The sequence below is a fragment of the Ranitomeya variabilis genome, chromosome 2 (genome assembly GCF_051348905.1).
Source record: "Ranitomeya variabilis isolate aRanVar5 chromosome 2, aRanVar5.hap1, whole genome shotgun sequence".
Lineage (NCBI taxonomy): Eukaryota > Metazoa > Chordata > Amphibia > Anura > Dendrobatidae > Ranitomeya > Ranitomeya variabilis.
In genome coordinates, this window is record NC_135233.1 from 375,630,964 (window position 1) to 375,643,387 (window position 12,424).

Here is a 12,424-nt window from a genome sequence, read left to right on the forward strand (position 1 = left end):
GTGTGTTGTATCATCGAGAGGGGACGTGGGGTAAATGGTAACAGTTACCCAAGTAGGTAGATCACAGGCAGGAAACAATGATCTGGTGATGCAAGGTTCTCTGCAAATGGAAGGTTTTTGGAGTTGATCCACCTCAAAAACTGTAAAAGCTCTTGGAAGACTCATCACTTCCAGTGTAAAAACCCTTTGATGGTCAGAAATTCCATCTTTTCAGCATTTTATGTTTCTGCTTAAGGTTTTGCAAAACTGCTGGTGGGGAAGGGGAAAAAAATTGCATATCCCGTCTTCAGAGCGGCTACTCATGGAATCTGCTCCATACTTGGCATCGTCCAATCAAAATGCTCAGAAAAATCTTTAGGGGGTGGGGGGGGAGATTCCCAAAAATGTTATGAATCTAATAACGCTCCAAAAAAGTAAATGTTCCTAAGGCAGTTTCTCTGAATGCCTCCAAAAAAAAGTCTAAGTCTGTGGGAACATAGCCGAAAGGAGAGGGATATTTGCATAATTTCTCAGATTATTTTTTTTCTAGATTGCCATACTGTTATGGACTGACCTGGGTTGGAGTAGTGGTATTGCAACCACTCGGGGCTGCACGGGCAGGTAGCGTGGTCAGGAATAGCCAGGGGTCGGTACCCGGGAGTAGCAGTATCGTCGAGGATAAGTAGCAGGCGGAAAGAGCTTGACTAAAGGCGGAGAGCGCCATAATCTCGCAAGGAAGGAAGTGTAACGCCAGGATTACACAGGAGCTGCCAGCAGAGGATCTTGATGATTTGCCCAAGTGCATTCAGCTCAGAACCTACCACAGACGACCATTAAGGACCTCGGTGACAACAACTGAGGCAGGAAATGCCTGCGTGTCTCTCCTTCTCCAGACTGGATATATCTAGAGATTTGCAAATGTTTTTCCATTTTGTTCCTTAGTTGCAGATCATTAACCTCTCCCCATCCTGTGAAATCCACGACTTTTCCTTCTTGGTGTTGCACTTTCCATGACAAGCAGTGTCCAGGATACTTAATGGGCAAATCACTATGTAATACTTATGTTGCCTCACCCCAGAAAATCCCTCCAACACCCCAACCACTATGTTCCTCTGCTTAGTCTTATGGTCCACTGCCTGTTGTCAAGTGTACGCCATCTCTAGCTGCAGCGACAGATACAGGAAGCTGAGATGGGGCTTTATTTCTACAGGAAGCAGGGGTGGGTCTCTACAGGAAGTGGGGGTTGGACTTTAAAGGAAGCAGGGGTGGGGCTTAGTCTGTCTACAGGAAGTGGGGGTTGGACTTTACAGGAAGCAGGGGTGGGGCTTTGTCTACAGGAGATGGGGGTTGGACTTTACAGGAAGCGGGGGTGGTGCTTAGTCTCTACAGGAAGCAGGGGTGGGGCTGTCTGTACAGGAAGCGGGGATGGAGCTTAAGCTCTACAGTTAGCGGGGATGGGTCTTTGTCTCTGCAGGAAGTGGGGGATGGACTGTACAGGAAGCGGGGGTGGAGCTTAATCTCTACAGGAAGCAGGGATGGGACTTTGTCTCTACAGGAAGTGGGGGTGGGGTTTGTCTCTACAGGAAGCAGGGGTGGGGCTTTCTCTTCAGGAAGCGGGGGTGGAGCTTAGTCTCTACAGGAAGCAGGGGTGGGGCTTAGTCAGTCTACAGGTTGTGGGGTGGGGCTTATTTGTCTACTCTCTTGCTAAACTGAATAGAAGCAGACCAGAGTCAGATTTCAGTTCAGGACAGGTAAACCATTGGACAATGACAGCCACGTTAAATGCTGAGAAGTTGCATAAACTTCCAGCACATATAGTTATGGCAGAATGCTGAAGTGGAGCATCCCACTAAAGAGTCGGTGGCAGGTTATAGAGCAAAGGAATTGGGAGAGTTCCTGGCCATAGACTGATCAGTGAACCAAAAGCAGTTTTATTCTGTGAGGGATATGGATGATACTGGTACTGTGGTTTCCAGGTCCCAATTTCCTAGTGTTAATGTTTCGTTAGGAAACTGATCACAAACAGCTGAGATCAGAGCGGTTATCAGACTGTCAATCACTGCCCTCTGCGTAAGAGCGGCCATGTCTGACCCGGCCCCAACAAGAACCACAAGAGAAAGACGGCGAACCCTTCACTTCTGACCAGTGATTCACTTTTATTATATTGGACCTTTTACTTACAAAAAGTCTTAAGCGGAGTCTTACAAAAAATAATACATTTTAAAGCAACTTCCATTTTACAGATTTCATAGAATTACAAAAAAAAATGCAAATGATCAAATCCTCCTCCTACAAGACCCCGCCCCTGCTTAACATAAGGCAGCCTTACAAACCACAGAAAAATGCAATACAGAAACAGTCCGACCCTGCACAACACTGGGACCTGTGCAGAAAGGAAGGAGATCCCATCATTTATAAAGCTCACAGCCCCCCCCCTACAGGCACACAGTGACATCACAGCCCCAAGAATGTGCTCCCCCTAGTGGTGGCTCCAGAAGGCCACAACATTCTTTCCACACTATGGTTTATCTGAAGGCAGCTCTGACCCGTATAATATTCTGCCAATGATAGCAATTAGTTTATACTAGTGGTGATCATTTGGACATGACTGCTATATTGATATAATTGTGTAAAAAAGTTTTTTCTGTTCTAAGATTTTTTTGAAAAAAAAATTGTTATAAAAAAAAATATTCTGGCAATGATCAGCACAGGTTATAAACTGTTCAAACATAATATTTAAAAAACGAAATATGATCCACACTACATCATGTGGCTACTGCCCGGAGCAGGGAAAGGAGATGCAGAAAACCCCCAAAATAAAATGCAGCAATTATAAGTACACCCTCTCCACTCCCATTATAACATTGCATTGCAAGTGCCCTCTAGTGGTCAGTGTGAGAACTGGAGGAATTGCAAAATGTTTTTTTTTATGTTTCTACATGGTGGTTTTAAAGGTTTAACACTATTGCAAACATTGTAGCTTTATTCCAGATCTGAGACTTTATTTTTTAACTTTCAGCTCATATTACCATTATCCATCGTTATAGAGGCCGTCCAGGGCTTTGATATTGATAACCATCATATCAGATGGGTGGTGGGGGGCAGGTATCGGACCTCTATTGATCAGCTGTTATCTGGACTCCTCATGACTGCTGGAAATGCACAGTCCTGTTCACTGTCACCATTATCGGTACTGCAGCTCATTGCCTGCTGGAGTGAATGTGCTCGGAGCTACAGTACACAGGAACGACCACTAGACAGAGTATGGAGTCGTGCTGTTCTGCACAAGCTGATTGGTGGAAAAATCCGACTCTCGCATGCCCTCCAATCTGATATTAATGACCTACCGTAAGGATTGTTTCTCCATATCCGAGTCATGGACAAAGTTCGATTTTCAACTTTTTACATAAAACATAAGTTTTGATGGTTTTTTTTTTTTTTAGTCCTATTTTAAATTCATTTTGTTCCCAACAGCAAATGCAAAAAAGTCTCCATTAAAGGGGCTGTCTCTAAATTACAATTTACAAAGTTCTTATTGACTGCAAGAACCGGGGTGCCATAACCCTGTGTTTGGAGTGCTGCCCTCTATTCCGCCCCTTCAGGTAGCGAGCGCTGCCCTCTATTCCACCCCCTCAGGTAGCGAGAGCTGCCCTCTATTCCGCCCCTTTAGGTAGCGAGCGCTGCACTCTATTCTACCCCTTCAGGTAGCGAGCGCTGCCCTCTATTCTGCCCCTTCAGGTAGCGAGCACTGCACTCTGCCCATAGATGATGAATGGGACCCTCTTTTCTCATGAGCCCCAGAAAAGGAAGCCCAATGCAATCGCACACTTATCTACAGGGAGGTGGGTGAGAAGCTGTAATCGTGGGACAACCCCTTTAAGGGCGGCTCACTTCTCTTCCTGCAGACCGTTCAGAGTTTATCATAACGAAAGCATTTCCTTTAAATAAAAAGAACAGTAAATATGAGTCCTTGAGTGAGTTCGTGATTATGGAAAATTAATTTTAAAATTAAAGTTACAGCTCCCACCCAGCTTTTCCAAGACTCTAGGAAAGCGGGGTGTGCAATGGAAGATTAAATTATTGATGTATGTACAGGATAATGATCACGGACCCCCGTGATTGATTACAGGAATAGAGGTGGGTCATTGTCTCTTTACAGCAAGTGGGATATAGTTCCAGCACCCATAGTGCTGGCAGAATGCTGACTAAGAGAAACCGCCAATAGAAAAAAAAACATGCCAAGTTACAGATTGTGAGAATGAAGATGGTTCCTGGAAATATTAGACAAGGACTTAAATTTACTGAGGACAGAGAGGAAAATGCTTATTTCTAAACACTAAACCCCCCCTTGATCATCCCAGAAGTCCTTGGCGTGTTTGCGGGGGTTGCACTTGTGAACGACGGCTTTGAATTTGGTGGAGAAGCGGCGCCCGCAGTCGTTGCACTGGTGCGGCTTCACCCCGTGCACCACGCTGTAGTGTCTGACCGCGCTGGATTTGTGTTTGAACATCTGTCCACAAGCGATGCAGCGGAATGGCTTCTCCTCCAAGGCGATCTGGTTCAGGAACTGCAGTCGGGCGGGATCGGGGGGCTTTTCCTCGGTGGCGGGTTTTATGGGCGGGTACAGGTCGTAGGGCCGACTGCTGCTGGAGCAGATGAACCTCTCGCTGATGCTCCAGATGTTTGGGTGCCAGCGATAATGGGGGGTGCCCACTGTGTCTGGGGAGGACGTCTTGTTGGCGAGACTCTCGTACGTCCCGTCCTCCTTTATCTCCTCCGTCATCTCCACCTTGATCTCACTTTCATCCAATACAGGAGGACGAGGATAAGAGCCGTCCACACCAGAGCGAAATGGCCCAGCTGGGGAGAAGACAAAGAAAGGCAGCCTTCAGAGCAGAAATCACCGCTACTGCCTGCTGTGTAACCTAGATATATGAAACTGAAATACACTGCACCAGCAGAATAGTGAGTGCAGCTCTGGGGTATAATACAGGATGTAACTCAGGATCAGTAATGTAATGTGTGTACACAGTGACTGCACCAGCAAAATAGTGAGTGCAGCTCCGGGGTATAATACAGGATGTAACTCAGGATCAGTAATGTAATGTATGTACACAGTGACTGCACCAGCAGAATAGTGAGTGCAGCTCTGGGGTATAATACAGGATGTAACTCAGGATCAGTAATGTAATGTGTGTACACAGCAACTGCACCAGCAGAAAAGTGAGTGCAGTACTGGGGTATAATACAGGATGTAACTCAGGATCAGTAATGTACGTACACAGTGACTGCACCAGCAGAATAGTGAGTGCAGCTCTGGGGTATAATACAGGATGTAACTCAGGATTAGTAATATAATGTATGTACACAGTGACTGCACCAGCAGAATAGTGAGTGCAGCTCTGGGGTATAATACAGAATGTAACTCAGGATCAGTAATGTAATGTCTGTACACAGTGACTGCACCAGCAGAATAGTGAGTGCAGCTCTGGGGTATAATACAGGATGTAACTCAGGATCAGTAATGTAATGTATGTACACAGTGACTGCACCAGCAGAATAGTGAGTGCAGCTCTGGGGTATAATACAGGATGTAACTCAGGATCAGTAATGTAATGTATGTACACAGTGACTGCACCAGCAGAATAGTGAGTGCAGCTCTGGGGTATAATACAGGATGTAACTCAGGATCAGTAATGTATGTACACAGTGACTGCACCAGCAGAAAAGTGAGTGCAGCTCTGGGGTATAATACAGGAGGTAACTCAGGATCAGTAATGTATGTACACAGTGACTGCAGCAGCAGAATAGTGAGCGCAGCTCTGGGGTATAATACAGGACTCAGGATCAGTAATGTAATGTATGTACACAGCGACTGCACCAGCAGAGTAGTGAGCGCAGCTCTGAAGTATAATACAGGAGGTAACTCAGGATCAGTAATGTATGTACACAGTAACTGCAGCAGCAGAATAGTGAGTGCAGCTCTGGAGTATAATACCGGATGTAACTCAGGATCAGTAATGTAATGTATGTACACAGTGACTGCACCAGCAGAATAGTGAGTGCAGCTCTGGGGTATAATACAGGATAGGTAATGTTGCGCTATTTGCTTGTTACTTACCCGCAGAGGTTCCCGGGGATTCACTACTCGTCTCATGTTTGCTTTTTTCCTGGTCTTCCTCCTCATAGTCGTCGTCATCCTCCTTCCCGCTCGTGGACTCGTACTCTATTTCTTCCACATGTAGGTCCGATAATTCTGAATAAACACCGAGCTTACAATACATATAGATGACCCCAGCGCAGGCAGAAGACCCCATCATCCCTCCCACAATATTGTGTTCAGGGGGCAGAGGAGGAGCGCGGCCCCCCGGCATCCACAGAGCTACAAGTGGGCTGTGCGCCATGTGCTGCGGTACCTGGAGAGCTGCTTTCCTGGACATCCTCTGTCACGCCCGAGTCCATGGAGTCCATCCTGTCACTGCCCGGTTCAGTCTCCGTTATGACGCTTTGGTATTGCTGCTTGTGTCCTTTCACGTAGTCCCACTCCTCCATAGAGAAGTAGACGGCTACGTCATCACACTTCACCGGCACCTGGAACAGAAGCGATGGTCTGACGTGAAAGCTTTGCTGCTGTGTATCTGGCCAAAAATCAGCGTCAAAATCTGCGCGGAACATGCTGATTGTGCTGCTGATTCTACCACATTGCACAACACGGCAACGACCGATGAAATAGATGAGGAAAACAGGCAGAAGGACATTTTTGTGCAAATTTTTCAGCTACATGTGCATGAGGTTATGAAAACCCAGATAACTTATTCATCCTGAATGTGCGAGCGCAGCCTTCAGAACCGTGAGAGGGCGAAATCTGCAGCACAAAGTGACATGTGAATGAAGCCATTCTCCATAAGTCAGGGGGGACGGGCAACCTGTCATGACGGATGTGGGGGGGAAACAGGGTGACTTGTCACACGACGGACGTGGGGGGGGGGGGAACAGGGCGACCTGTCACACAACAGATGTGGGGGGGGGGGGGAAACAAGGTGACCTGTCACACGATAGATGTGGGGGGGGGGGGGGGTAGATAGGGCGACCTGTCACGTGACAGATGTGGCTGGGGAAACAGGGTGAATTGTCACACGACGGACGTGGGGGGGGGGGGGGGGAGAAACAGGGCGACCTGTCACACAACAGATGGGGGGGAAACAAGGTGACCTGTCACACGATAGATGTGGGGGGAAGAGGGCGATCTGTCACACGACGGATGGGGGGGGTAAACAGGGTGACCTGTCACACGACGGATGTGGGGGGGAAACAGGGCGACCCGTCAGGCGACGGATGTGGGGGGGGGGGGGTTTAACAGGGTGACCTGTCACACGACGGATGTGGGGGGAAACAGGGCGACCTGTCACACGACGGATGTGGGGGGGGGAAACAGGGCGACCTGTCACGCGACGGATGTGGGGGGGGGGAAACGGCGACCTGTCACACGACGGCCGGGTGACCTGTCACACGACGGCCTAGGCGACCTGTCACATGACAAACGGAGGTGGGGGTGACCTGTCCCTGTCACGCGATAAATGGAGGGTAGGGGATTAATCTGTCATACAACGGGCAGGGGGAAAGGTGTGACCTGTCGCAGGAGGGACGGAGTTGTGAGAGGGGACAGGTGTCACAAAACAAACGGGGTGGGGGGACAAGGACATGGGCGACTTGTCACACAACAGAGGGGGGGAAGGGGTGACCTGTCACATGACAGGCATCCGGGAGGTGACCCTTTGCACGACAGACGGGTGGTCCAGACGACCAGGCACGTGACGGACAGGCAGTCTGGGTTATATGTAATATAGCGGGTGCTCACCGTCCCAGACTGCGGGTGGATGCAGCAGTGAGGCGACCTCTTCTTCACGAGGACATATTTCTACAACACAGAAGAAGCAGAGAGTTCAGGTACGTCAGGAGTGATGATGGAAGAATAAGCCAGGAAATATCATTATACACTGATCAGCCATAACATTGAAACCACTGAGCAGATAACCGGCTGCCAGTGGTGTCCGTCAGGGGGAGATAACGAGCCGGATGCCACCGGTCTCTTCTACAAATTGATGTGTTGAAAGCAGAAAAAAAAGAAAGCAATTGTGATGGGACACATCACCTCATGTAGGCGGCGGGCTCATATCAACGCCAACGAGGCGAGTGATGTGGGGGGTTTACGGCAGGTCAGAACTAGACCAAGGAGCGATGGAAGATGACATCTGGTCTGATCAGTCTCGTTTTCTTCCCCATGATGTAGACGGCCGGGTGCGTCCATCACTTATTTGGGGGAAGAGATGGTACCAGAGATGGGCAGTGTGAGGGGGCAACATTCTGCGGGAAACCTTGTGTTCTGGCATCTTGTGGATGTGACGCCCACCTATCACTGTACAGACCCAGCGGGATCCATAATGGCCGCGCATCGTCCAGCAAATAATGGGAAAGATCAAGGAGACGACTTGTCTCCAAATTTCACAGATCCTGATCTGATTGATCATTTGTGGGATATGATGGATCTGAGGGGGCCGCACCGTGGAACAACCAGGACTTGTAGGATCTGCTGTAATGTCCTGAGGCCGGAGATCAGAACAGGCAATATGGCTGCTCAGTGTATACAGTATATACCTCACCTCTCCTGTCAGCAGGTAGATAATCTCCAGCGCGTGATTGAGGATCTTCTCAGATATCTTCTCCTTGGAGACGGTCATATTCGTCACTGAGGAAGCAACGTGCTCCAGCATCGCTGTGTAGGACTGTGGAGAAGACATTACACATGAGGCGGTGTATATCCCATATCTATCTATATATATAATTGTCTAAGGGTTTTTCTGTCTGTCTGTCCTGGAAATCCCGCGTCTCTGATTGGTCGAGGCCACCAGGCCTCGACCAATCAGCGACGGGCACAGCATGGCGACGATGATGTCATAAAGGTTGCCTTGACCAATCAGCGACGGGCACAGTATCGACGTAGATGTCATAATGGTTGCCATGGCGACGATGATGTCATAAAGGTTGCCTCGACCAATCAGCGACGGGCACAGTCTGCCGCGAATTTGCCTCGACCAATCAGCGCCGGGCACAGTATCGACGTAGATGTCATAATGGTTGCCATGGCGACGATGATGTCATAAAGGTTGCCTCGACCAATCAGCGACGGGCACAGTCTGCCGCGAATTTGCCTCGACCAATCAGCGACGGGCACAGTATCGACGTAGATGTCATAATGGTTGCCATGGCGACGATGATGTCATAAAGGTTGCCTCAACCAATCAGTGATGGGCACAGTCTGCCGCAAATTCTGGAATCATCATTGTCCATATACTACGGGGACATGCATATTCTAGCTCATAGTGAAATCACTGGTGGAGTCGTGACTCAGACTCCCATAAAGTGCACGGCGTCCATCACAGACGCAGACAGGAGCCCGTGCACTGCGAAGACTCAGCCAGACGGACGCTCACCGTCAGATGAGGGAGAACAGTCCAGAACACGTGGCTGCGACCAGTAACAAACCCTCAGCTGTGAGAAGCGTCCGCTCAGCGCCTCCGGATCTACAGACACTCCACTCACCGACAGCAGACAGAGCCGGAAAAGAACCTTTTATTCTAAAAGCTTTATTTTGATTTGCATTGTTGGGAATATCCGATTGTCACAGATGCACGCAACAGTCAGTGGCGATGACGACAATTATTCATGCAGAATAGATGGATGTGCAGGGTGTGCAGCGTGCACACAGTCAGGATTTTACCTCAGTATTTATAGCCAAAACCAGGAGTGGGTGATAAATGCAAAAGTGGTGACATGTGTCTATTATACTTCTCCTCCATTTGTTCCACTCCTGGTTCTGACTACAAATACTGATGTAGAATACTGAACAGATACTGATAGTGTGACCCCCCCACCTGCAGGGCACAGACACACACACACGCGCGCACACACACACACACACCTACCTCACCTGCAGGACACACACACACACACACACACACACCTACCTCACCTGCAGGAGACACACACACACACCTCACCTGCAGGAGACACACACACACACACACACACACACCTCACCTGCAGGAGACACACACACACACACACACACACCTCACCTGCAGGAGACACACACACACACCTCACCTGCAGGAGACACACACACACACACACACACACACCTCACCTGCAGGAGACACACACACACACACACACACCTCACCTGCAGGAGACACACACACCTCACCTGCAGGAGACACACACACACACACACACACCTCACCTGCAGGAGACACACACACACACACCTCACCTGCAGGAGACACACACACACACACACCTCACCTGCAGGAGACACACACACACACACACCTCACCTGCAGGAGACACACACACACACACCTCACCTGCAGGAGACACACACACCTCACCTGCAGGAGACACACACACACACACACACCTCACCTGCAGGAGACACACACACACACACCTCACCTGCAGGAGACACACACACACCTCACCTCACCTGCAGGAGACACACACACACACCTCACCTGCAGGAGACACACACACACACACACACACACCTCACCTGCAGGAGACACACACACCTCACCTGCAGGAGACACACACACACACACACACACACACCTACCTCACCTGCAGGAGACACACACACACACACACCTCACCTGCAGGAGACACACACACACACACACCTCACCTGCAGGAGACACACACACACACACACCTCACCTGCAGGAGACACACACACACACACACCTCACCTGCAGGAGACACACACACACACACACCTCACCTGCAGGAGACACACACACACACACACCTCACCTGCAGGAGACACACACACACACACACCTCACCTGCAGGAGACACACACACACACACACACCTCACCTGCAGGAGACACACACACACACACACACCTCACCTGCAGGAGACACACACACACACACACACCTCACCTGCAGGAGACACACACACACACACACCTCACCTGCAGGAGACACACACACACACACACACACCTCACCTGCAGGAGACACACACACACACACACCTCACCTGCAGGAGACACACACACACACACACCTCACCTGCAGGAGACACACACACACACACACCTCACCTGCAGGAGACACACACACACACACCTCACCTGCAGGAGACACACACACACACACCTCACCTGCAGGAGACACACACACACACACACCTCACCTGCAGGAGACACACACACACACACACACCTCACCTGCAGGAGACACACACACACACACACACACACACCTCACCTGCAGGAGACACACACACACACACACACACCTCACCTGCAGGAGACACACACACACACACACACCTCACCTGCAGGAGACACACACACACACCTCACCTGCAGGAGACACACACACACACACCTCACCTGCAGGAGACACACACACCTCACCTGCAGGAGACACACACACACACACCTCACCTGCAGGAGACACACACACACACACCTCACCTGCAGGAGACACACACACACACAGCTCACCTGCAGGAGACACACACACACACACACCTCACCTGCAGGAGACACACACACACACACACACACCTCACCTGCAGGAGACACACACACACACACACACCTCACCTGCAGGAGACACACACACACACACACACCTCACCTGCAGGAGACACACACACACACACACACCTCACCTGCAGGAGACACACACACACACACACACCTCACCTGCAGGAGACACACACACACACACACACCTCACCTGCAGGAGACACACACACACACACACACCTCACCTGCAGGAGACACACACACACACCTCACCTGCAGGAGACACACACACACACACACACCTCACCTGCAGGAGACACACACACACACACACCTCACCTGCAGGAGACACACACACACACACACCTCACCTGCAGGAGACACACACACACACACACACACACACCTCACCTGCAGGAGACACACACACCTCACCTGCAGGAGACACACACACCTCACCTGCAGGAGACACACACACACACACCTCACCTGCAGGAGACACACACACAGCTCACCTGCAGGGCGCACACAGCACAATATGGCCACTGAGTCCCGGCAGCCAATCAGCGATCAGCTTACATCTGCTGCATACAATCTCCAGCATGAACGCAAGTGCCTGATTGGCTGCCGCAGAGCAAAAAACATTTTTGCAACAACGAAGAGCTGGAGCTGGTTGTTTCGATGTGTAAGGAGGCATACTGTGATTAGTAGTTCACCTCGCCCTCTGCACGATGAGTCTCGTGCACGCAACACAAGAGGTATCACTCCCTCACTGACAACACATAAAGAGTGTCCTTACCTTCCTTGGAAACAGCCTCGGATATGATTGGCTACTTCCGTGTC

General features: G+C 50.0%; 1 protein-coding gene across 1 annotated transcript; it reads right to left on the reverse strand.

The window, feature by feature from the left end:
- Positions 1 to 2,979: 2,979 nt before the first annotated feature.
- Positions 2,980 to 12,342, reverse strand: LOC143806090 (uncharacterized). The gene is made up of 6 exons (XM_077286032.1): positions 12,298 to 12,342; positions 8,640 to 8,762; positions 7,838 to 7,897; positions 6,396 to 6,570; positions 6,101 to 6,235; positions 2,980 to 4,839 (listed from the first exon to the last, which is right to left on the reverse strand). The coding sequence occupies exons 2-6, from the start codon at positions 8,748 to 8,750 to the stop codon at positions 4,316 to 4,318; spliced, it is 1,005 nt and encodes a 334-aa protein (XP_077142147.1). The 5' UTR covers positions 8,751 to 8,762; positions 12,298 to 12,342; the 3' UTR covers positions 2,980 to 4,315.
- Positions 12,343 to 12,424: the final 82 nt, after the last annotated feature.

Bases quoted from the DNA above. Each gene is read 5' to 3' on its own strand.
- LOC143806090 (XM_077286032.1), bottom strand. From the start codon at position 8,750: ATGCTGGAGCACGTTGCTTCCTCAGTGACGAATATGACCGTCTCCAAG. The intron at 6,571-7,837 runs GTGAGCACCCGC...CTTCTGTTCCAG, and splicing joins TCCACCCGCAGTCTGGGACG to GTGCCGGTGAAGTGTGATGA. The intron at 6,236-6,395 runs GTACCGCAGCAC...GTGTTTATTCAG, and splicing joins CCAGGAAAGCAGCTCTCCAG to AATTATCGGACCTACATGTG.